General features: G+C 35.3%; 1 protein-coding gene across 1 annotated transcript; it reads left to right on the top strand.

The window, feature by feature from the left end:
- The first annotated feature begins 155 nt into the window (after positions 1-155).
- On the top strand, positions 156-27,767 carry LOC127853491 (receptor-type tyrosine-protein phosphatase delta-like). The gene is made up of 21 exons (XM_052388047.1): positions 156-469; positions 1,222-1,409; positions 1,900-2,062; positions 2,276-2,581; positions 6,510-6,800; positions 11,189-11,362; positions 12,758-12,898; positions 13,555-13,706; positions 14,800-14,874; positions 15,943-16,015; positions 16,794-16,905; positions 17,589-17,678; positions 18,292-18,379; positions 18,599-18,689; positions 19,141-19,217; positions 19,522-19,656; positions 23,005-23,130; positions 24,569-24,723; positions 25,152-25,287; positions 25,580-25,646; positions 27,422-27,767. The coding sequence occupies exons 1-21, from the start codon at positions 397-399 to the stop codon at positions 27,490-27,492; spliced, it is 2,784 nt and encodes a 927-aa protein (XP_052244007.1). The 5' UTR covers positions 156-396; the 3' UTR covers positions 27,493-27,767.
- Positions 27,768-27,836: the final 69 nt, after the last annotated feature.

Genomic DNA, 27,836 nt, shown 5'->3' with positions numbered 1-27,836 from the left:
AATTCATAAAACGCAAACATATAATACTAGTTTTAACACAAGTATCGATACCCCTAATGTGTGTTTGAAATTATTTTTGATATCATACGTGCACCAGGCGCTGGAGATGTTATATTTGAACTCAAAGATGATGTATCCGTGAATGCTATTTTTTCAGGACCATCGCCTGTTTTAGCAGAGACCGTGAACATCACATTAATTACAAACAGCTCGATTCATTTAGTGTGGGATTCTGTAATTCCCGAAGATGCTGGCGGTTATGACGTCAGCTGCAACTGCAGCAGCCCAAATGCAAACAAATTAACAACACCAACATCATCGTCTTCCTTACCGTCGGCATCTTGTACTGGACTAGACCCAGGCACATTCTGCTCTATCTATATTCAAACTTATATCATGAATTACGAACATGGAAATCTTACTGGCGAAAATATGTTTATACACTTGCAAAATAGCACAAGCGAAGAAGGTATTCTTTTGGATATTTCATGCAGCTTCATATTTCATGATAATGTAATTAATAACCTGTATACGCCATGTACATAAGTTCGTCCTTATTTTATCAAGTATTATCAAGCTCCATTTAAATAAGCGCTTATAAAGACAAATATCTATTAAGCTTTTGTCAAATGTTTTTTTATAAGCGATAAAATAGTATAGTGTCAGCTTGCATTGACATTGTGTTGTGTGTGCTCGTTCGGTCCTAGTGGTGTGCAACCGCAATTGTGCTGTACGTTTGTTTCAATGAATATTAATTATTTGTCAACGATTGTAATTTTTTATTTATATGTAAGTATTTGTTCCCGACCGTTAAGTAAATTCACTTCTAACAACTGGGGTTTTGTGAAATCTGTGTAAATTTGAGACATTAACTAATTTGAGTAGTTGCCTGCTGAGAATCGTGCCCTAGTCTAGCAATTTAGTTACGCCCATTGTCGAAAGTTGTTCAAATAGTAAAAGTAAATAACATGACACTTCATTTGTGTAGATGCCTTTGATTTTGTAATTTACTCTTACAATGCGTACACGCAAATATGCGGTTTAATGTAAGAAGAACAAATCTCTTTTACCTCCTCATATTAGCGAGAAAAAACATTGAACAAAAGCTCAAAAACATTGAACGGACCGAGCCATCCCTAAACCGTTAGTACTATGTTTTAAATATAATCATACTTTATCTGATTATACAAACTCTTTGTTTATTGCTCATTCCCTTTTCAGCACCAGGGATTGTCTCTTATGCGAATGTGTCTGATTTGAATTCGACATCAGTAACATTAAGTTGGCAAATTCCCGAGTTTAGAAACGGTATTATACGTCAGTATGTTTCTGTTATTAAGACAGAAGACACTCCGTTTGTATTTGAGACTCTGTGGCAATGCATCGACTGTTCAGGATCACAAACAATTGTGAGTGAATAGTTACATAAAATTAGCTTTAGCTCGCTATGTATGAACGTTTTGTTTTTTTCAAATAAAGGTTCTTGTTCACATATTGCGGTATTTTGTGCATTTAAAGACATTAACAAAGTTAATCATATGAATAAAAATATATTGAAGCAAATAACAAGAAAATATGTGTTTAAAACAGGATAGCAGATGCCCCGTTTGGAATTCAATCTTAGGACCTCTGAATGAAACGACAAAAATCCTTTACCAATTGATTATGGAAGCACGTTTTTACGAGGCTGTAGTTTTAATGGCGTTTACCCGATCAAGATGTTGATTTAACAAAAATTGAAATTATGCAATTGTTCAGCATTAAAAAATCCTTACAATTTTCTCAATTTCAGATTATATAGATTCTAATCGATTCCTTAAAATAGCGTCTTGTAATCGTCCGCGAAAATCAATACCACGTATTTCTTTCATGCAATATGTCTTGTTATAAAAGTTGCAGGATGTTCTTACCAACAAAACAGTCGAGTACAACAAATCCCGTACATCTTTCTCTGATAACGTTACGGGCTTGCACCCATTTAGAAACTACACGTATACGATTTTAGCTTATACAGTCAAAGAAGGACCGGGGGTTATACATATATTCCAAACAATGGAAGATAGTAAGTACAGTTAAAAATTATATTCGGCATACAATATAAGTTCATTGTTAAAATAAGACACAAGAAGATTTCATTTCTTTTTGTTTGAGTGAGTTTGCTTGTTTGAAAGTTGTGTGTGAGTCCTAAAAATAATATTCAAAATGATTTGATTCCGTATTTCAAATGAAGACGAAATTGCTTCCCGTTACGTTTAAAGCTTATATATGTATTTAGTTCCAGGGAAACCAGTTAATGTGAGTTCCGTTCACATAGGCAAAAATTCAATTGTACTTACATGGAAGCCGCCGATTGAAAGAAATGGAATAGTGTTGAAATACACAATCACGTACATGTTCAAAGAGCGTGTTTGTCGTGGTTTAGGTGGCTACACGTCAAAATATATACCCGTTAACAGCACATCATATTCCTTGATGGACAGTATTTACCCACACTGGAATTACAGTATATGGATCAACGCTTCTAACAGCGTTGGTACGGGGAACGTTTCTGACACCGTTGATATTTCGACTAGAGAAGAGAGTAAGTAAAATACTTATCTGTATGGTCTCTTTCATTTAATCGAGATTTGGTTTGGTTCGTAAAAGAAGTCAACATTTCAAAAAGTCAAATTTTCTAGGTCAAGTGTCACAAATAGTTTAAGTTGATTAACACTCGACCCATCTACGTGCATACAACTCAAAATTAGATTGTGTTGTATATTTGATTCATTACAAACAACATATATACAGAGAGAAATTATTGTAATGTCTCTTCCTATTGTAATGTCTCTTCCTACGTATTATGGGATATGACTTGTTGACAATGCTTGTGTCGATTTGTAAGTTAAACTATGAACAGTCAACGGGGAATGGAAACATCAAAGTTATATTATTTGTTTCGTGGAATTTAACTTCTTAATGCTATTCGCGTACGTGTGAATAGGCCTACATGTTAACGTTATTGATCAGTTTTACTACTGATTACGAAGTAACCCATGTTCTTAACGGATGACAAACTCTGTACAATTATATAGGTACAAGACGAAACACATATGCACTTTATATACGATCTGGCAACTCGTATATGAAAGTTACGTGATCTTGAGGTGACAGTAAATTAACATTTAGTGAATAAGAAATGAAAATACCAATGGTTAAGAAAATAACTATTTAAAAAAATACATAACTCAAAATTTATCAGACGACTAAGTTTAACAAGAGTGTGGTTTATTAGTTGTTCGCTTGCGAACAACTTAGGTTAAGAGCAAGTTTTGCAGGCCAGTTTTGATAATGACCCGAAACCTGATCACTGCCTGCATACGCGCCGAGAAATAATTCGCGGCGTTGTTTCAGTTCTTGAACTACAATCATTTACAAATTAAAACATAATATGAATATTGTGTTAAATGAAAATAATTTTGAAAGGATCATGTATATAAAATGTCAAAAACATTTTCTTAGCTATACGTGTCGCGGAAGAGTCCGTTTATGGATGATTAAAAAAGTCACTACGCACTACTTCAGGAAAGTGATATTTTTCCGCAGCACAGTTCACTCCAAATCTGAGGCTATTAATAGACGACTGCTGAATAACAATCTGATGTTGAGATTGCAATACACTCTTATGCGTATTTTGCGTAACCGATATCGCTTGACTGCTTTCTGGTAGTACTGCTTCTGATATTGCTGGGAAATTTTCGGAGGTTCGCAATGTACTGATCCCGGAATTCGCTCGAGTTTAGAAAACCCCACTTATCACCCCGGCACAAACAACGCCGGTCCATTATATCAGCCAATGATAGCTTGATTTTAATAAAAGCGGTTGATACGGTGTGTGTTTTTGAAAGGATTATAAACACACACACAGCCGATTCATTTTCTGTTCAACGGTAGAAAAAGGGAAAAACTCAATACCAGTTTAATAAGTGATCAATAGAACCATTATTTCATTATGTGAAGCAAAAAAAAATTAAAAGGAGAATGTTTTATTTTTGTATGCATATAAATTCTATTTCATGATGTTTCATAAAGATACGTAATACGCTGTTAATTGAGAAAAATCGTGACAATCGGAAATACATTATCCATATTCGCTTAAACTCATAACACACATTTCATGCGTCGAATATGCGACTAACAAGTGAAAACAACAATAACAATTTCAATCTTTTTTATACATTAAATTATTAAAGAAACTTACTTTTTCTTGCAAATATTGGTGACGGGTTGGGGATAGTAGAGTTGCATGTTAATGTCGATAGATCTTCATGAAAGTTAATAAAGACGAAATGGAAATAAATTATCGTTTCTAAATAATTAATTGAAAACAAAAGTTTAACTATTGTGTGTGTGTTTTTACTTGTTCGTCGCATAATCACCGCATGAAATGTGTGTTATTATAGTCAAACCACACATTAGTGTTTGTAGATACAAATTATATTACGGGAGTTCTCATCATGTGTCCTCACATGGCTTATTATGAGTTCATTTCTTCTCCATCGAAATAAATCGTATGTAAACATTTATCACGCAGTTTTCTTTCGAAACATTCAAATCACGCATTCATAGCCGCGTCATGCTAAAAAGGGTATCATGTCGTTTCGACCGGCATATCTCAAGCCAAGCTTGTGCATTTGCGTAGTATGGTCGGAGACGATGCTGTCCGCTATAAAATCACTCAAGGTTTTATGGTCTCATTATGTTTCTCCTGACCTGAGAGATGCGAAGGCTTGGTGGGCTATAGCTATGATGGGCGCATATGGCATTAGACCCATTTTTGCATGACGCGTGTCTTTTTTAATCTCATTGCGAGTTGTAAATGGCACATTTTAACACAATGCATTTCGATATAAAATTGATTTCAAAAAGCAAATCCAGCAAACTAGCAAGTAAGGGTAGCCTATTCAGACTTTCAAGAACGATTTCCGGACGTGCTGACCGAGTATGGCAAACATTTGCGGTTAGATAATTAAACGATTTTCTCTTAACATGACACTCTATTGTTTCGGGTTTTTTCATCTTGAAAGCAAAACTGTGTTTATCGATAGTCACTTATGTCTTCCCCTGACGATTTAGTGACCGAGAACAGACCCTGAAATTATACGAGGTGAATTTTAATGCGTAATTGTAACTTGGCCACAATTTGTGTCTATATGTCGTTTAAATATGCAGACAGTAGTCCTATATTCCGTACATTGTTACATCCCTTACGCTACGCACAGACATATTGAGGCAGCCAAATTTCAGGGAATTTCTCTCGAATCAGCCTTTTAAATATTCGAATGTATTCATTCGTGCCTGCTGGCGTTATGTAGAGGTCATTTAAGATGAAAAACTGGGTAAAATAGATACGCCGACAAAACACATGAGGGTTCCATACCGAATTTAAGGTAAGAGACTGGTTGACACCGTATGAACTACTAGGGTAACAAGTTATGCATCAACAACAAAGTAAGGGTAAACAGCGCTGTATTTATGACTACCTAATTCGTGAGTAAAAACTACTGCTCACGGTTTGTTTGTTTTTTTTATTTTTCATCAATTATCTTATTGTATATTTCGAATTGTATATGGTGTCAAAAAAGGTTTGTAAAGGGAATTTCGTTCATGAAATTATATTCTTAGTGTGATAGTTATTCGATATTCCAAAAATAATTTTCATTTAATATGATGGTGATTGCAAATTTTATTTTTTATTAACTGGTTCTCATTTTACGATTTTCATCATATTATTAATGTTTTCAGAACGTCAAAAAAGAGACATGTTGTTGTTATGTTGTATAAGTTATCTGTATAACATAAATATCATGATAAACAGTGCACACACATCTCGACCAGTGCGTTTATACACACTCTGTATAAATTTGAATGGGTTGTGTTCATTTCAAACTTGCAATTTAAAAAGCTATAATATAATTTTGAAAAACGAGTTTCGTCTAAGATTATGCAATAGTGAACAACTTTGGTGATTCATCGCCTTGATTTAATAATGTGATGAAAAATGATGGCCCAGTGATCCATTCATAGGGAAAACACCAACGTGACATTTATAAACATCAATCTTGCCTCGAACAGAATACTCGTATTTCATTTGTAACGCCAGACTTCATGTCTACCGTCACTTTTCCAATATAAGGTCAAAATAAAAGATTATCTTCCCTTCAAAAATATTTAATGTTGAGCATTTTACTAAAATGAATACGATGAAATAATTATGTCAAATACGAATTACAATTTGAAAACATTGCACACGGATTGTTTGTTCTGTCAATTCACTGAGACCATCTTCACATTGACAAGACAGGATTAAACTGAAAATAGATAAAACTTAAAGCCTAGCAAGTGTAGCATGACTAATACTAGTAATGAGGAAAACTTTTCTACGTGTTTCATTTTATATGTCTTGAAACATAGCATGACATGAACGGACATAATATTTTGATTTAATATTTTGCTGTTGTTTGTTATAGGGCCTAGTAGTGATATCGACAGCATTTCAAGCGCCATGGTAACGTCAAACAATGCAACAATAAACTGGTCGGATCCTTGCTATATGAACGGAATATTAACCGCTTACTTTGTGGAATTGAACAACACGGCAGGTGAAAATCAAGGTTTTGAAGAGTGGAAAATAGATAAACGAAACATAGTTTTGGACGGACTTTTGCCATTCAGAAACTATTCCGTCCGCGTAAAAGCTGCCAACTCGGCGGGGAACGGAACTTACAATGCTCCGCACGGATTTCAAACCAAGATAGACGGTATACATGTAACTATTTGTTTAAAATATTTGTTTTATATATTTACTTAGTGCTATTAATATAAATATAGTTTATGATGCATACACATCCTTTTTAATTCTGAAAAGCACCAGCATACATCATAACGATATGTTTGTGTTACTTATGAAACTCCCAAAAAGTAACTAAGAGACAAAATCTTGATACAATACAATGGTCTTTTATTTATAGTCAGGTTCACAATGTCAATAAATTATATTCCGTTCAAAATCATGGTAGATTAGCAAAACTATACATTTTTGGAAAGATTATTACATGGACAATCTGAAAATCAATGTTTACATTTGCGGTGATACCTGTATTGCCGCCATTTTGGATTTTCAAAATGGCCGCCGTAAAAATACATATTTTACTATATTTCTGCCTCTAATAACCCTAAACACTTTTTAAAATATACTAAACCTATGTTTTCAGGTACAAGGAATCCATTGGTTACATAATCAGACTTCTGACTGTAACATTTCTTTCTTTTTTCAGGAAATATGCATCCAGGGAGCAGCCATTGATACAAAAAAATGTTAAAATTTTATTTAATAAAAATGCTATTGATACAAAATCCTGTCTAATGCCTTCATCTACACAGGCAGTCATATTTTTCACATCCACACAGGCAGTAAATAACCAAATATATACAGGCAGTCAACGGCATCAAACATACACGATTACAGAATATGCCATTTAAAGTTCGTCATCACTGTCATCACTGTCCTGTGTTTCGTATTCGACAATATAGTCCGCATTGTTTTCACAGTCCGTTCCACACAAGCAAAGGTCGGTGCAAGTTAAGTCATTTCTTCTGCATGAGCACCGCTGGGTTGAGCAATTGGCTTTGCATTGACATCTGACTAACTCGACAATGGCCTGCGGAGCTGGTAGAACCTTGGTGGTGATAGGGAGTATATGGCCTTTTTCGCCCTGATGGTAGCCATGTTTGAGTGGGTCAAACTGCTGTTGCCACATGACAGTGGCTTGGCACCAAACTCTACTCTGTACTCGCACACGTTCAATGTGCTCCTCAAGTGCACCAGTTGTTGGAGGCAACTTGTTACTTTCTGCCAGATTTTTGCAAAACAGATGCCATCTTAGGTCAGGAATACTTGCAATCTGAATACCTTTTGGGCAATACGCTAAGCATACAAAGCTGGCCAATGTTTCTAATACCTCATGCGTTAGGTCACCATCTTCCGGTAGTTTCATCAGTGCACTGACTACGTCCCTTTCAGCCTTGATGTAGTGTTGAAACCACCTCGTTTTACCGACCCCTGAGAATCGACCAATATTGTCTGCTCCAGTAAACGCGTGAAATATCGGTAATGCTGCTGTCTTTTCTCTTCCTAGCGCTCTCCAGATTGGCCTTACCTCCACGGTTCCTGATACCATCGTCATCGATGTGTTTTTGCAGAGCTTGTCATAGGCTGCAATAGCCAGAACCAGGACGTCTGTATCCGGGGTGAAGAAGATTTACTGTGCTTCAGGACAACGTTGTGATTCTGCCGCTGCTAAGCTGATCATCAGTGTGTCAGCTTCCTCATGGTTGTTTGAGTCAAACTGCATGCTCCGATTGCTTCTAGTGTGGCCTGCTGCTGACGCGATGACTAACTTTGGAGAGTTTGCATTGTACTTGAGTCTTGCCTCAGCAAGGTACACTGTTAGATCAGCTTTCGTCTTTTCATAAGATAGGAAGCGACCCATTGGTATATATTTGATGCTTCAAAAAAGGCTTTGGTTTGCTGCATGGCTTGATGGGAACATGTTACAGAAGAACCGATAAGTTCTTTACCTCACGAGGTTCCAGGCTGGGTGCGGTGGTTTCTCCAGTAGCATTTGCCTTTTGATACACAGCTGTGATTATCCCATGTGTGGTTCCTTTCCCATCAGCTATGTCCTCTGCAAAGTCAGTGTTGTAAATAGCAAAGAACACAAACGACCCTTTCTTGAAGAACGGTGGTACATACAGGCCATTGAACTCTCTTCTATTTTCTTCAACAGCATTGGCAATTGATGTGTCCAGGAGCAGGACACGGCTATAAGGTACACAATAGTCATGTGCGTGGAGACGCACCAACTTCTTGTTTCTGGTGTCATGGTGAACACTAAGTGCCAACCCTAAAACCTGTGGATTTTCTCGTACAGACTGTGTCCGGAATGTGGCCAGTGCATGCTTGGGTTTGTGTTGTACCTGCCTTCGGGTCTTGAAATCATACATTATGTTCTAACTTATGGTCAGCGCTGATCGGTCGACTCTCCTGCTCCTCATCTCTGTCTGTAGCTCTTCTGCAGGTCCTACCAAAATCCATCGTATCAGGCTGTACAAATCATTTGGAACATCTTCTTTTGTGCTTTTTACTGTGACTGTATCGATCTGTTTCTTCTCCTCGGTCGAGTCTGTAATGCGTCTTTATATTAGGTTAGCTGTTTTTTTGAGCATCTTTGTGTTATCCATTTCACTTGCATGGTCTTTCATCATAGACGTGTTGACCATATCTTCCTCGCAGGCTTCAGGACAATAAAGTACAGAAGGCTTCTGTCTGTTTTTCTGTCTCACAGACGTTACACTTGGCAATTCTGAGAGCACCTTGTCCTTCAGCCATTGTCGTGTCAACGTCGGTGTGTGCTTCTCTGTCTCATCACTACCTCCCAGCATCGAGGTGTATGTTGTCTCGATGACATCCATGGGAAGATACGCTTTGTTTTGAGTTTCAATGTCCACAATATTGATCACCTTAATCAAGAATGCCATTTGCATTGGTAGGTCTGCCGTCGTGGGCCTGGCTTGATTTCTGGCATCATCCCTGAGGACACGAAACACATGATTCGTCCAGCACAGCTTGTGGTATCTCTCATGGATTGCATGGGCATCAGTTGGTGGGACTGCATTATTTAACCTTGTCATCAGCACTGGGTCTTGTGTAATTTGCATCGCATTCTTAAGTTCATTCCAAGCGTTTTCGGTTCGGACAGTGAAGAGACTCTGGCCTTCATCCACTTGACAGAAGAAACATCTATCTTTCGACAAAGGTGCTGTTGCAGATCGTGTGAATGTCGTTGATGTGATTGGTGTGTTTGCTTCCATTTCTGAGTTTGTTCTCTTATGGCCACGTGTTTGACAGCATAACTTCCTGTGGACATGGAATGTTCAAAGCGTTCCCTGACGCGCTGCAAGGATATCTCATTAGTGGCGCAAGAATAGCAGCTTCGATGCCACATAGCTTTAGCTTCGAGCATCGTTTGTTTTGTGCAGTCCTGGCGACGTCTTTGAAGGGTAACATATTCTCCATCCTGTGCGCTGGCTCTGTCGGCCACTATGTCCAGTAAATTCTGGTACGATTCTGTCCTGGGATTTAGAACAACTGTGTCCTCTGTTATTGTTTTTCTCCTGGCAAATGGTGCACAGTTTCCAGTCTGTAGACTACTTGGACGTGCCCAAAGACAACGTGCTTCCATCAGGATCTTCACTCATGATGAGCTATGCACTGAAAATACAAAAGAAAAAAACCCCACTATATACACCTCCACCAAGTAGATAATGTAAAATAAATACTGTAATGTAACTAGCACGTGAGCAGTGTATGTACTTTTATGACGGGCAAATGAAATGACTTAATTAAAATATGAAAACAATATTTTAATTGGCCAGCTTGTATATATACTTAGGTAATATAATTAGCATAGAGTACGTAGGTTTATTATATATGTACTCTATGCTTATTAGTTTCACTCAATGTAAATATCTCTGTCATCTACGGCTTTTACTTGTAATATCTCTGCACTGTTGCGCTCTCATCCTCACAGAGTAGTAATAGTAATAGACTCATCCTCATAACATATAGGTAAGAAAGCGAATGCATACAGAAAGGGCGAAATATACCAATATATATATTCAATATACATTTATATAATATATATACTCAATATACCAATATACCCAAATATTAACATGTTTTGTATCAATGGCTGCTCTCTGGATGCATATTTCCTGAAAAAAGAAAGAACTGTTACAGTCAGAAGTATGATTATGTAACCAATGGATTCCTTGTACCTAAAAACATAGGTTTAGTATATTTTAAAAAGTTTTTAGGGTTATTAGAGGCAGAAATAGAGTAAAATTATGTATTTTTACGGCGGCCATTTTGAAAATCCAAAATGGCGGCCATACAGGTATCACCGCAAATTTAACATTGATTTTCAAATTGCCCATGTTATAATCTTTCAAAAAATGTATAGTTTTGCTAATCTACCATTTTTCTGAACGGAAAAACATAGTGAACCAGACTTATAAGGAAACGCTATTGGCACAACATGGTCATTATTTACATTTATATGTACATGTATACCTACATATTTCACAGTTCCCGATTCACCATCTGATGTAACGACAGGTTATGTCACATGTTGTTCGATTGAGGTTAGGTGGAAAAGAGCATTAAACTACACGGGGCCAACACAGTACACGGTTATAGCGACGGACTATCACAATACATCCATTGAGTTTATCAATACAACACATGTTGGATGGTGGACAGGTAACCGATAAACATTATAATACATAATACAGAAAAAGTTGAGCTTTATTTCACGAATATGTATTACGTATTTTACTATAGACAGTAACATTATTACGTTGCTATTATTTGATATGGTTTTGAAACGGTCAGGCATACACAAACGGTTGGCCGATATAGCTTTTCTGTTTCCTTATTTTCAATACCGAATGGTGTCTGGTACATGATTGCTTTCCCGCGCCTTTGTGAATTGAAAGTGATGTCATAAGCAAAGTGAAAATTCGCTAACGGTTTTAGCAGACTATTTTTTTTTAATTGCCATATGTTTGAACATGATACTACAATAAATCTATAAGCTCGTGAATTTCACGCCACCTTTGTTCATGCTACGTAAGAAATATGCGTTTCAACTTATTTTATATTCTAAAATCGGTATGAATGAAACCGTCATACATAGTTGCCGTCCTTTTGGCGTACTTTCAAATAGAAATTACGATAAACAAACTTTCAATCCAAAAATCAAATAAATTGTGCGAAATTATGCAGTGGTTATGCGTAAGAGTTATGTAATAAATATGTTAAGACGCGGCTAAAGTGTGCAATGGATCCATAGAGACACAATTTCGGAAGCATGGTTCCTGGGCCTACGTTCTCGGGTCAAAACTTTAGTAGCTGTGCCAAAACGGATCCATGGCACAACAGAGCCGTGAAATAATCTTTAAATATTAAATTTAATAAAACTAATACTATAATATACATAACCGTCTTCATTGTCACGTGATAATATGTTTTACAACTGTAAATAGAAGCACATAGACGTCATGAGCTGGTCATAAGTTGTATCCAACGGGCCGATATAAATCTGCACATGGCCTTATTTTAATAAATAAAACGAATCTTATCGCGATATTTCATCTTAACTAAAAGTCTAAGTCAATAGGGATAAAAACATATTATTGAGTCTCATGGCATTTAAAAATGCCAACATGTTCAGTGCAGTGATTAAAAAACGCCAACGTCTTTAATTGTAGATTAGAAACTATACATACATTAAATACATTGAGCTTTAACGAGTAATCAGTCTTCATTTATTAATCGATGTACTTACTTACTTAATTCGCGCTTCTCTTTTCTATCAATGTATTTTCAATTAATATAAACCACACTACAAAAGACATGTATGTATCCCATCATTTATGCATAATCACATACTCCGAAATATAATTTGAATTTGTTGATGCTGATGTATTTAACTTTTTTTTTTCTTATTTCTTTATCGAAACGATAAATTAAGTATCGTTGTCCTGAGATTCCAGGAATTGTGGCACTCTTTTCGATTATTTATGTGTTGCCCAGCATTGACGTTTTTTAATGACTAACTCCTTATATAGAACTTGACGATAACTCTCACTTTAGATGAACTCGCCAATACGAGTGTGGTGCTAGGCCTTGATCAGTTTTGGAGATATTCAATAAAGGTGATTGCTGAAACAGCGTATGGCAACCTAACTTATAGACATATGTCAACTCCTGTTTTAATCACAACCGCAGAAGATCGTAAGTATTTGTTAAAATATACATGTATGAAAATGTATCAATTTCATATATTTCTAATTTACACATTATTTATACAATTAAGAGCGTAGTGATCATTGTTTCGATTCTTGCGATTACAATTTAATGAATTTTTGGATCAATCCTCTACTAGCGACATATGAAATTTGACTTTTCATTGAAAATTGTTTACCCTTAGATTAATCCGTTTGCTAAAAGTATCTTTTTTGAAGTTATAATTTTAATCAAAACTGAAAAAATATTTTTACAAAGTTGACTTTACGACAAGATTGCAAGAAGTCATATACACATATGTTTGAATGTAAGATATATCATGGTCAATATTTCAAAACGATATATTAATGAATTAATAAGGTTACAATAGTTTACACGTTTTTAAAATCGACAATATGATACATGAAATTTATATATTCATAGCATCTTAACAAACCACAAATCAAATATACGGTTGAATATTAGGACGTCATGCATGTAAACCACCGTTGACAGAATTTGGGGCATAAATATAAGTAATAGTTGTCTTTTCCTTTTCGCATCATCCATACCACTTGCAAAGCATCAATACATGCACCGTAACATATAAAACGATGGTTTATCTTGTAACGAATGGCATGTATTCATGAATGTTCTCTTTACAGGTCCAGGAAAGGTGCAAAATCTTAATGTTACAGCGGAAAAAGATCTTCAGAAGCCAAGAAAATTGCACGTGTCATGGGATCCACCAATTGAAAGAGACCTTAACGGAATCATTGTTCACTATGAAATATACTGTACGAATGGAAACCAAACCGTATGTATTGTATTTGTTTTTGTTAAGTTTCATATAAAAAATGGATTGCTTTAGGTATGTTGAGGTTAGGTTATTGGAATATATAGATAAATGTATGTTGATAGACTTCCACATATTTTGCCAATAGTACTGACAGCATTTGCATTGAATTGATATTTAGAAAAATATTGAATTTAATAAAAAGGTAAATTATGCATACAAAGCTTTCGCTGTGTTATAATAAAAAGCACACAAGCGATAATTAGGACCGATCTTATTATTGGTGTTGCGTGTTTCTTTAATAATATCTGCATTACTATTTTCTCATTTGTAGATGATGGAAATAAAACGTGCTGCATTTAAGTGTGCTTATATTTAGTCCGTTAGTTTACCACTGTTTAACATTTTGCCTGTATCGAATCACATTACCTGTCAATTAGTTCAATGTTATGCACATATCAGGTCGTCCGCTATAGACCGTAACACCAATTGCACTTTTCTCTGCATTGCAATAACCTTAGGTTAACAAAGCAAACATTCATTCACTGCATCAGTCTTGTCTGAACATTTGATTATATAATCCATTAAAGAGTCCATATGAAGGTTTATCAAACTTCGCTCAACATTAAGCGTTCTGTTTACGGTAATGTGGATTCCACTTAGACAATTACTTGTCTTTTGTTCCTCAAATAGGTTTAAACTGTTATTGTACTTTTTATTATACATGGTACATACAAGAACGTGTTAACTTGCACAAAAGCCTTTTATGTCACACATACAATTGAAATTTTATGAAAACATATTTACTTACAGAGCACATTTTCTGTTCAAGGCTAAGAAAATAAAATGCGTTCCTTCTTTATATTACATTTATTTGCGAAATTTTAATTTGTCTCATAATGTAAGAAACAAAAGACATATAATGCATAAAATATGCATATTTTAAAATGCTTAAATGTTTATTCTGTTGGTTATACGCTATTCAGACTTTGACATAAATATTAAATAAAAATCTCAAACTCATTAATTGTCTGCCTAAAATGTATGAGTGGTAGTGTAAATACTTCAGTTATATGCATCATATAAATGAATACGAAAAGAAATTATTTTGCAGATTGTTACCACACCCAGTAATCGTTCACTGATAATACCGCTATCTATAGACAGCGTTACGAATGTAACGGTTCAGGTAGGTCTCGCATAATTAAATCAAAAGTATAGTTTTTACATCGGAATCAGATTCAAATAAAAAGTGTTAATCGTTTATGTAATATCATAAAATAAACATAAAATATGCCGGTGTATATACCGTATATGTAAAGGAATACAATTTATATGTAATACTCTTTGGTGTACGCTGAAGCAACGTTAATTGTCGCACAGACTCTAACTGTCGCACTTGTTGTTCAATGTCGCAAGGCTTACATTAAATACTGCGACATATTATAAAAATAGCAAAAACGCCTAACGCTAAATGTCGCATATGTAACGCTAAATGTCGCGGTAAATTTAACTATAGCTTTAGGTCGCAAATTCAAAGGTAAAAGTTCAACATATTAAAAACCTTTTTTGTAGGACGCTTATTCGGAAATTCAGAGTAATAATTACGAACAAGGGAAACTTATGCTTCAATATTAATATCATGTTTGTTTATCAATTTAATATGTTGAAAATAATTTTGCAATAAAATAAGTGTATATGTTCGTATTTTTTCCTTGCTGTCATACAATGTTTCAAATGTGATTATTTATTATAATTATCATGATGATGGTATAATAGTTTTGTAATGAACATTAACATCTCTTTATCTATGTCATTACTCTTGAAATTGCTTTGTTTTATTGCAGTTATTAGTTGTCAAACTTGTTTATTATTTTAGTAATATATGCTAATATGTTTTAATATTTGAAGACAATATTTACTATAACGGGAAAAGGCCTGTTCTAACGCACTTTGCCGTTTTGAGATGTCGAAGTATTCCATTTCTATCTGGTTCGGGTAAACCAGGTAGACACTGGATCACTAGTCCTGAATACGTCGAGCTCTTAAGAGTGAATATAAAAGAGTGCGGCATTTAATTTTGTAACTTAGACATTTAGCGGCGGTGCAATTTCTTGCGAAATTTAGCGTTACATATTTCGTCAGTAGATTTTACGCTGTTGAGCGTTGGATGCGATATTAAACGTCAGCATTGCAGCGTCTGTTCCTATATACACATTTAAAATATAAACAAAGAACGAATTTGTTTTCTTTGAAGGTTCGGGCAGAGACAATCGTAGGTATGGGAGAACATGAAGAATCGACAGTTGAAATGGACCCTGGAAGTAAAGGTCATTGTGTTTGTAGACAACAAAAATGTTTATTTTGACAAGGTTTAAATTGAGGCATTATCGGATGTGTTGACTTACACGATAGTAGTATTTATTTCGCTTAACAGTTATAACACCCGAATACAACACATATAAATACAAAACAAATATAACGTACACAGATAATCCAGCTTTTCGGCATATACTTCTGTCACAGTGATGTATTGTCGGGAGCACACCGTTCCAACACGCTAGTATCAGCTTCAGACTATGTTGAAAGACATTGTTCAGTGCCCGAGTTGTATATTTTGGTCGCGGTTTAAACCGAATTATGTATCATGTCTGTCCATAGGTCAAGTAATGCAGATTGGTGGTAAAGCTTCATACATGGTTTGTTGGGGGGGCAGGGCAACAACTATTTCTTAATTTTGACAAAGTTTTTTCCATTTGTCATACTTGGTTTGTCATGTAGATTCGAACGTCAACATGCATTAGATATAGGTTTCGAGCAGATCTGTTAGTATCTTCACATGCAATACTTTTTAATTAACCCGTTTTGCGTTCCTTTTGTGTAAAGACTAATTTATACATTTATATAGTGTCTATTTAAATAAATAAAATTCAATTTTTTTACACTTGCATTGTGACTAAAAACTAAAAGTAATTAACCCGTAAATATAAAAATGAAATACTCCTAAGAAAATAAAAGCTATAAGGTGTCATAGTATCCTAACTTTGTTTATTTAATTCAGTTCATAATATAAAATTCCTGATAACAACTCAACTTATGCAATTGCAGCTGGGATTTCAGCTCCCAATCTCATGCCTGCAATAGTTGGTGGTCTTGCTGCAGCTGTTGTGGTTATTGTTATTGTTGCTGTTTTTGTGTACACAAAGCGAACCAATAGAGTGTAAGTACAAACCATTTTGTATTACAGACATTAAATTCGTGTTGTTGCCAAAAAAATAAATAGTAAAGGTACATGCATGTGTTTATAGTCTGATTATGATACTAGACTCATCTTCAATCGACTTTGACATTTAGTCCCCGATCACTGGGATATATAAGTCGTCCGTTTACATTTAGTTAACAAAGTGCATGAGTTGCTGTTATCATATAAATAAGCTAACCTCTTTTTTCTGAGGTTCGTCGAACCTTAAAACAGTTGTAACCACCAATGCATTGAATTGTGTTGACCCCAGCTGTAATATTTTTATTTTAAATATGTTGTTTGCATAAGTACTTTATTTACATGAGTTACTTACTTAAGTACAAAACTGCCGGACGCTTGCATGAATGCCTCTTTTGATGATATTCCTGAATAGTAATTTGACCTTCATTTGTACGGTTTACCAATTTTTGTGATAAAATCGTACTTTTCATTTATTTTAATAATTAGTTTATGTAGAGGTCATACAATCTTAAACGTGGCGGGATTGAAAACAGATTAAACTGTATGTTATGTTGTGAGGATATCGGTTTCTGTGACTTAAGTAAATACATCGAACCATGTTTATAGATACGCAAGATTCCTGGCATAACAATCGTTAAAGAATTGAAATGATTTAACAAAACATACGTATTTTATTACAGGTGTTTTTCTGCTAATTCGAAGACAGTGGAATCAGTTCAAATCGTGAAAGAGATAGAAATCTCTGAGTTAGCTACCGAGTATGTCTTCAAGTAAGTAATTATATGTATGCACGCGTACAACAATATAACATTTTAATAAGATTATATATCGTGTCTTTAACCTATACATTATAAATATAACTGCAAAATATATTATATTAACAAGATGCCGTACGACAATACAATAAAAAATTAGAATACTTTATGATGCACACATGGCGTTCCATTTTAGCAGGAATTGCAAATGATAATTTTAACATAAATTAAATATCAAACATAAAAAACATTAAAATTTCTGAAATGCACGGTTAAACAAGAGCTGTGTTTGTGAAACAACATGCCCCCCCTACCGCGCCGCTTTGAAGCCATATATTTGACCTTGGACTTTGAAAGATTACCTTGACCTTTCACCACTCAAAATATGCAGCTCCGTGAGATACACACGAATGACAAATATCAAGTTGCTATCTTCAATATTGCAAAAGTCATGACAAAGGTTTAAGTTTTGTGACAGACACACATACAATAACAGACAGACAGACACGTACAATGACAAACAAACAGGCCAAAAACAATATCCCCTGATCATTCGATCCGGGGGCATAAAAAGTACCTTTTGCTATATGTTTTCTCTACAAGTTATCTTTAATATATTTCATATTAGGACGGGTACAATATCATTGGCCGCATTCCCCGATAAGGTAGACAAAATGCATAAAGACAGTAATCTACTTTTCGCAGATGCATTTAAGGTAAAAAAAGATGTCGTAGTTTTATTTTTCATTGTTCCTCTTATAATAATAACACATTTATATTAAGTGGTTGTTTATTTATATGTAATTTATTTATCTTTAAATCATAAATATGCTGTTAATTGTATATATATATAGAACTATTTTATCAATAGTAATTATAAAAGTGATGCTACAATTATACAAAATTACTAACAACACGCCTTCGAAACAAACCAGATGTTGAAAGACAAAAGTCCTGCCTATCCGTCCACGGCGGCTGAATCCCAGCAGTGCAGACCCAAGAACCGTTACACGAACATAATGCCATGTAATTTATAGTGATTATTACATTTAATAATTATAGATTTCTAATATATTGTTAAACAAAGTCAGAGAGCATATCAGGTGAGAACGTATATGATCAATATTTCAATCGCGTTCAGCTCTGCTTGTATAAGAAAGAAATCCGAAAAAAAACGTAAATGAACAACTCAGAATGCATATCAGCTGAGAGAATTTGTATACATGTAGACAATAATTTTAAGCCCGGCTGGTATAAGACAGTCATTATAACAGTAAATGAAAAACTCAAATTTCATGTCTGTTTAAAGAATATAATTTTTATATGGACAATAATATTTAGGTCGGCATGTCTAAGACAGCAGTTATCACAATAAATGATCCTCACACTCTCTTGGAAATGGTACGCAAACATTGAGTTTTCTCATGTACTTATATTATTCACACATAAGCCCATAACGAGCGTGGTATCATTGCAGTTGACCATTCCCGTGTGAAGCTTCATGCTGTGGATGACGTCGAAGGATCAGACTTTATCAATGCAAATTTTATCCCTGTTCGTTGGACTTGAAATCTTCTCATACACCTTATCTGACTTTCTATACACAAAATCCCTTATTAAACGTGTTAACAAAAAACCTGCTAAATATGTTCTTTAATCAGTTTTAAAAGATGTTCATGTTATATAATTGCTTTTTCATTCTTCAAACTTGAGACTTACATACATATTCAATAAAATGTTTTTCTCATGACGGCATAGAAGAATCATAAAATTTAATATAATATAATTAGTGTAACCAATATATGTGATTTTATTATTATTAAATAAGATAATATTGTTTTGTATTTGTGTTTTTAAGGGATATACATCGCCCCGAGAATACATAGCGACTCAGGGTCCAATGCAGATGACATTCGATGACTTTTGGCGCATGGTCTGGGAACAGAGTGTGGACACGATTGTCATGCTGACAAAACTGGCGGAGAAGGGACGAGTAAGTAAACGTCGTTTTCGTTTGTAGCAAAAAGACTGGTAAAAGGAGTTTATGCCCATCAGAGAATCGTCAGTGACTGATGAACGTTTCAACAATTCAGCACCATTCACCAACGCGCTTATTAGTTACGACTTAATGTCAATTTGAGGGTCAATTAACGTTCCAACGCTAGTTATTATCAAAAGCTAAATTAAACCGTTCTCTTTCGACATATTTACAATTACAATTAAGCTGTTATGATTTCCTTTTTTTAAATCGTTCATACTTCAATACGAGGCATAACTGCTGGACTATCAGCGAATATAAGTGGCCACATCATGTTTAGGCTTGTCTTATAAAATACCGTGCACGGTTATGAATATAATGCCACTAGGTCACTTATGTATATATGACATATACGAATACATGTACACAGAAAAGGCAGTTATGAAGGCTCACCTTCTACAATTTCGATTTTAATAATTAATGAAGTCATCGTGTTATTTAAAGAGGATATTTTGATTTCATTGCAATATAGAATATTTACTGCATGAGTGGCCATATAAAAGATATGTTCACGAGTATTGGAGCAAGGAGATATTGTATTTGTTTTATATGACAACCAATTAAAGGATAATACGATCTTTCATTGAGATCAATCAATTTCCTTCTTTGTTCAAGCTCTTGTATGAATTTTTTTAATGCGATAAATTAATGTGTTGTGCTTGGACGTCATGACACCTTATAATCACAAAAGAATGGCATCCACTGATGTTGTTTGAAAATATTACCTCAAGTTCTGAGATAATGACGCTTAAATATATCATCGAATATTTATATACATGTAATGTACTGAATTTTACTGTTTGTTTTTAATTGATTAAGGAGTTTAATGTTACTCTAACTGTGATGTAATTGACGAAAATCCCCCTGAAAAAAATGTCACCAAGCTATAGTGAATTATTAGGCAATTCGTGGGTAATTTCCACTTATTCCCCGCAATGAAAAGGTTCAATCCTATATTCGTTCTTTATTTCGCTTGTTTAATATACCTATCGCGATCGTGTGGATAATAAAGGTACAAAGCGTTGTGTGTTCAGGTTCTTCCTTTTTCTTCAGATTCAAATATAAACAATGGCGTATATATACAACAACAAATATAACGTGACGTCAAGGACGTACTACACTAAAGCGCGGCGCGGCAAATAACGTTACGTTACATTCACAACATTATGGGGGCCGCAAAAAGTGACAATTATTAACAATCAGATGAGAATATGTATCATAACTTATGAAATCCTGAATCATTCGTGAAAATCTTAAGATTGCAGTAACACTAATTTGACCACAACTATACACGTTGATTTGAAATGAATATCAAATGTTTATCACTCAGTTTCTGAAGAACAATTTCTTAACTGTCTCTCGTATTTCAATTACATGTACACGCAGCTGTCTATTTCAGTATTTCAATCACAATTGCGCGTTTAACTTTTAATACTTAAATGATGTCTATTCAATATCATTGACTGTCTCTAATGGTTAGAGTTTGCACGTTGTACGTTTGGGAATAAATCGCCACTATGTTCCCTTTCTGCTGAGCTCTTCTTGTACGACTTGGTAGTTGAATAGCTTCTTAAGGTGATTAGCAGCAGCAATATAAGTCGTAGCATTGTCTAATACCATCACCGTGGGCAACGACTTCCGGCTGGCAAATCTCCGGTACGCTTGAAGGAACGAGTCGGTTGATAGGTCAGGTGGGGGTGGGGTAGGCGGAGGTTCGTCCGACATGTAAGAGCAGGACTGATAGCCAGGGCTAATTGTCGCGTCGTACACATTACCAACTGGCTGACTTCCGGACGACGTCTGCCTTTGAGCACGTGGATGCTGTGGGTTGTTGTCGGTGAAGTTATCTGCACAACCGGGAGAAAATGGAGTAGTTTTTAAAAAAATAACTTTGAGAGTGACCTGAATATGGATATTGGCGATTAGAACCTACCAATGTTTGCCTTTGATACGGAGACTCAGTCCTGTTTCCGTTCGTATATTGCACATGCGACATTGGCTGAAGGTAACTACCACCATCGTTATAATCTCCTCTTTGGTTGTAGCTGTTGTCATTGCGTATATCAATTTGTGTTGGTGGATTCAACTGTACCTGAATACCAGATGTCGACTAATACAAGTACTTATTCTGTTTTGATTGTTGCACGGGCCTGAAACCATCTGTGTTCTGTTTATTCGCACTACCTCTCACAGGCATGGTACTATACCCAGACATTGGCGGAGTTTTTCCAACTGACGCATGTCACATGCACTACTTTCCTGGCTGTAATTATATCAACTAGAGACATTATTAAGTGCTTGGTACCCAGTTCCGATACGATCATCTGGAAGTGTATTTATCATGTTGCTCCAAAGGGGACGAAAACTAACCGGACCCGATGGGCGTGGGCGACATAGAGGCGCTTATTCTGGGACCTTTCTTGATTGTGAGTTGCAGGATGTTTGTGGCCCCGCAGACCACCTCCTGGGCCTCGTTGTGGCTGATGTTCGTGGCGTTCACGTTTCCTATCTTCAGTACAACATTGCCGGGAGCCAGGCTGTTAGAGTTCGCCGCCACACTTCCTGGCGCCACAGTTCTGTCGGGAAGAAAGAAGAAGCGTTTGGGTTCAAACCATAGCTGTTGCTCTGCTGATTACTTGAATTTCTCTGGTCATCTCGTGGTAGATCGGTAGTATGCGGGGCTGCTCTCTTCTCCTGTTGATCTCTGAAAGCTCGAAAGCGACACAGCTGGATATCCAGTTCCGCCGAATACGTGTCTGTTTGAAAGATTTCTTCATCCAATCCCTCTATCTCCGTCTGTGAAAGTATTTTTTCATTCAGTGTCTCTAGAATCGTGACTTTCGCTTCAATAGCGTTGAGAATAGCGTGAAAATCGGTCAATGAATCGTTCTCCTTAGATTGTTCGATTTTCTCCAAATATTTCTCAATGAAACAGCGGTGACCCTCTCTCTGTATCTGTTTTTCTGTAGATTCATTTTTTGTAACGGCACCAATATCGCGATCGTGTGGATAATAAAGGTACAAAGCGTTGTGTGTTCAGGTTCTTCCTTTTCCTTCAGATTCAAATATAAACAATGACGTATATATACAACAACAAATATAACGTGACGTCATGGACGTACTACACTAAAGCGCGGCGCGGCAAATAACGTTACGTTACATTCACAATAATACCATTGTATGTTAAACAGTATGGTCAGTCTTGTTAAAGCCAAAATTCTTCTCCTAAGGTTCCTAATGGCTTTCAAAAGAAAAACACCGGGACAAGTAGCTCCTATGTTATTTACATATCTGTTTTTATAGAACAAATGTGATCAATATTGGCCGACCTTGAAAGAACCAGTGTTCTACGGTGACATTGCTGTATCCATCAAATCCGAGTCGAACCTCCCCGACTATACCCTTCGGATTTTCGAAATCAAACCTTCGGTGAGTTATTTAATTAAGCTATTTGACTACATTAATTCTCAACATTTTAATGCACGTGCATATATTATTTTAAATATGATTGAATAAATCAGATTTGATCACATTAAAATTAAAATGCACGTTGACAATCGGACCAACACTCGCTGTTTAATGCTTAAGTGTAGTGATTTTTACAATTTGTACAGAATTTGAATTCGTTTAACAATTTTCAAATAAACTTTTAAGAGAAAAGTTAACGATGTATCGTGCTTAATGTTATTAAATAGTGCTAACCTCCCAAATGTTTAGTTTAAACCTATTTATTCAAGCTCGATTGCATAGAAAGTAATTCCTACTTATTTGAATGCTCTCGAGTCCGTTTCCTTGGCCTAGAACTAGTACTTGGTGTCTATATGGGAAATCGAAAGAACGCTCCCACAGCGGGGATCGAACCCGTGACCTCCCGGTCGCTAGGTGGACACCATATCCATTACACCACGGCGACCTTAAGTTTGAGCATCTTGATGAAGTTTAGACTACGTGGGTTTCTCCGTTAATAGTGTCCGTGCTACTTGATATTCGCCCTACGTCGTTCCGTTTGTCACACTTGTCTTTTCAGCGCTAGATCGCAGACACCAATACTCCTAAATTAATTAAACTGTGCATCTTGCATCCATATATGGATTTTATTGTTTCTTTGTCAGGTCATTCAGAGTCAATGATTTTGTTATCTAGTTATTGCCCTACAATTATTGATATGATCCCTTTCGTTTCTAGATCGTTTCGCGAGATCTAGTACATTGATAACCCGAATTTTGATTTAACTCGAAAGCGGGCTTTGCTTGAAGGTGAACATGCACTACCTAATCAGGTCATAATGATTCAAACTTATTTCAAGAAGGTATTGCCCTTGTATCATATATCTGTCATTTTTATACAGGAATGTGCATATGCATAATAAAAGGTCTACCGTTTCTTTGAATTGTCAGAGAGTAATTGCCCTTTTGAAATAAATCCCTACTGCATTTGATCTCTGAAACTTATGATCTAAAGCAGTCAATAATCCAAGTTTCATTTTTTTTTTCGACAGGGTAGACAAACGTGTATTGTCATTTCGGTATTTTCCAGGGAGTTATTTCCCTTTGATTGATACTTTTGTTTCTACACAATTAAACTTTATATGGACAAAGTGCATCATCCAGGAGCATCCCACAGTTTCAGTGATATAATTGTGTTATTTAGATAGGATTTTACAAGACGACCATCGAAACGTAATAATGATCACAATATCAATTATGTCTCCAAGTTTAAAGCCATCTAGGGCAGACAATACAATAAAAATTACAGTATTCCGATGCCAGGTCATTTTAAGAAAAGGTAAAATGAATGTATTTTTGAAATCATGGAAAAAATAAAGTGATTTTATTTTCACTGCGGCACCTTGTGTTTGGCGTTAAAGAAAGGACCTAGCCGAATTGTGAAGCATTTCTTGTATCTGAAATGGCCGGACATGGGTTGCCCTGACGACCCTCAGATGTTGCTGGATTTTGTAAAGTCTGTCCGGGATCACACGCAAAGACCTGATAGGACAAATCCAACTGTGGTGCACTGCAGGTATTAAATGTTTGGTGATCGCTATATAAATATTGCATTTTAAACGATTTGTTAAATACATCAAATCAATGAATGCACAATAAATACGGGATTAAATTACTTAAGTTTTGCAGTTCAGCTTCACGATGTCATTAAAGCCCAAAGTATCTATAAGCAGTCACAAAATGATTGTCAACATCCAATTGTAACACAAACACCATGAATTACTTCTACGTTGGACATGTTATATACATTTATAAAACGACTTTTTAAGTTTGCCAACAACTTGGAAACTTCTTATTTAATCACATTATACCTTTTTGTAAGCGCCTGTCAGGCCTGAAAATCAAACGCAAAGGCTCAGGATTGATTGGTTTTGAAAGGTTGGCTGTAGTTAATTCGAATTATTAAATAACATGTAAAAGCATACTGTGTTCTCGGATTTCAAGCGCTGGAGTTGGCAGAACCGGAACGTTTATAGCCGTAGATCATCTTCTGCAACACATTCGTGACCATGACGACGTCGATATCTTCCAACTTGTTCTGGATATGCGCAAACATAGGTGTAACATGGTGCAGACTGAGGTAAGGAAAGTAGGCTAAACTAACAACGGGATATAGATGTGTATATAAGATGGTTTGTTTTGAGTCGAAGTAATAGGATTCATTTTTGAGTGGAATGATAAACCTTTATAATAACAACCATGCGACATTTCTAAATATGATAGTATTGTGTCAATATTTAAGATTACTCTTTATACCGTCTCGAAATGATACTGTTTAATGTAATTGAAAAATAATATCATACTGCTAAAACAATTATGTTATAGATACAAAAGGTTATTGTTTGTTAAAATTAAACTTTTTTTAACTCTAGGACCAGTTTATCTATATCTATGAATGTCTGAAGACTTTTATCACCAACGATGAAGATCAAGCGGAACGTAAGTCAAGGCAACAGTAGAATGTTAACAATTTTAAGAAATGTGTTATACGAATTTAACTTAGTCTAAGTATCAATTTAAGCGCTTGAGCTTTCATTCAAACTCTTTCCTTTCTTTCTTCCTTTCCTCATTCCTTCCTGTCTTCCTACCTTCCTTTCAATCATAATTCCTTCATTATTCCCTGTCTGCCTGCAATTATTCATTCATGCATTATTTTTTATTATTTATTTATTTATTTTCTACCTCCTTCCCTCATTTATTTCCCTTCATTCCTTCCTGATTGCATGTCAGCGTATCTTCTTCTCTGCCGGTTTACCTGCATGCAAAACTGTCTGCCCTCCCTTAATCCCGTACTCCCTCCATCCCTTTCTTTCTCCCTGTCTTTCCACCTCCCGTACGTCAGCCCGTCCTTCCTTCCTCTCACCTCATTGCTTTCTTTCTAACTTGTTTTTTTCACGTGTGCCTTCTTACGTTCGACGCCCTTCCTTCCTTTCGTCAGTATACCTGTCTCGTTGTTTGTACGGAGAAGAACTCGATAAAAATTGAAGCGTTCATATCAAACTTCATATAATATAAGATGGCATAAGGGAAAGATTTTAAGAGTTATCGCATTTAAGTTGATTTCCTTGTGCGGAACTCCCTAATTATTAAATGTATTTAGATAAAACTATTTTCACGGACCGAGGACATTTAGAAAAACATGGTCCACACATTTTGTATAAGTATTTGTTGTTTCATTGTCCTGCTTACTTTTTAATTATTCCATTTCTTCCGTTGAAAATATATGCACATATTAAGGAGATTAAAATGTGCCTTCATATTATGATAGATGACTTAAAAGAGCAACGGGATGGTTAAATTACTCTCTCTGCAGAAATAACAGAGTTATACCGTGTGTTAAATTTGAGGAAGTAAGCATACATTCATACATTTTTAAAGTACAATATACCTCATATATTGATAGAGGGCAGACAAACTACAGTATTTTCGGAGGTATTAACCATTGTTTTTTGTGCAAACACCATAACTTGAAAACTATTACTTTGCTTCACATGATAAATTATTCCCTACTTTAATAGATGGTGCAAAGTAAAAGTACCATAACTTTGTTCATATTTACATAGTTAAATCCCTTTTTATTAAATTGCCTCTGCTCCTTATAATTTCATTACAATTAAATCTTTCATATGTCTCAATACAACTATTCGGTTGAGCGCAGGGTACACAAACTCTTGTTTATGAAAGTATAAATATAAGTATTGTTTTTGTTGTTAAAATCCCTATTACAACTTGTAATTTTATTGTACAAATGAAAGCTCACAAGCTCACTTGCGGAGTATAAGAACCATATTTGTTTCATTGATACATAAAGTTTTAGAGTAATTCCCATGTAATTAGTTTTTGTGAAAAGTATAAGTGTAAGTATTAAACAGATTATAATCTTAAAACAATCAGTATCACGACAGAACATGGCAATTGATGTTTCTCAATTAATAAATATAAATGTTTATATTTTCACTAACTTGAAAGTTCAATATCACTTATTTTTTGGGGTCGAAACAATACTTCGGGGGACTTAGTCGCAAACAGTTTCAGCATTTTATTTACTTTAATATGTGATTTCCCCCTTTTAAAATGTATATATGGACATACAACTATTGGTAAATTGCAATTACGAATTTGAAAAAGTGAAATATAAATGTTGCCAGTGTTCTAGAACGTTATATCTGTATAGTACATTGTCACAAATTTTGTTTGCTTTTTTTCTATTTCAGCGTTATATCAAAATTCAGAATTTGGTGCGGACAATATCTACGAAAATGCTGGCTTTCAGACTGACCTATAACTGATGATGTTATAAAGATAAATGGAAAGCACACTTGGAAATAACAAAGTTGATCAGGGCAGTAGTACCATTATGTATAATGTAATTTTTAGGCAATTTCCACAACATTTGTTTCTATGAAACCAAAACAACAAGTGTATCAAATAGTTTATGTTCTACAATCTGCTATAGAGGTATTACGCATATCTCTTTCTTTAACGTAGGAAATGACTTAAAAATGTGTAATAGACCGTTTGCAATGCTGACTGACTCATAGTCAGGAGGCTTCGAAATTAAAGAGCAAAACAACTATAATATACTATTTTTTTGTATTTAGAGGATGCCCTACACTCTTATTTTTATTT

The sequence above is a fragment of the Dreissena polymorpha genome, chromosome 12, assembly GCF_020536995.1.
Source record: "Dreissena polymorpha isolate Duluth1 chromosome 12, UMN_Dpol_1.0, whole genome shotgun sequence".
In the NCBI taxonomy this organism is placed as follows: Eukaryota; Metazoa; Mollusca; class Bivalvia; order Myida; family Dreissenidae; genus Dreissena; species Dreissena polymorpha.
Note: the sequence above shows the minus strand (reverse complement) of the source record. Positions and strands in the feature narration are given on the sequence as shown.

Excerpts from the sequence above, each read along its gene's own strand:
- LOC127853491 (XM_052388047.1), top strand. The coding sequence starts at position 397 with ATGAATTACGAACATGGAAATCTTACTGGCGAAAATATGTTTATACAC. Across the intron at positions 2,582-6,509 it reads TATTTCGACTAGAGAAGAGA|GGCCTAGTAGTGATATCGAC; the intron begins GTAAGTAAAATA and ends TGTTTGTTATAG. Across the intron at positions 12,899-13,554 it reads AATCACAACCGCAGAAGATC|GTCCAGGAAAGGTGCAAAAT; the intron begins GTAAGTATTTGT and ends TTCTCTTTACAG.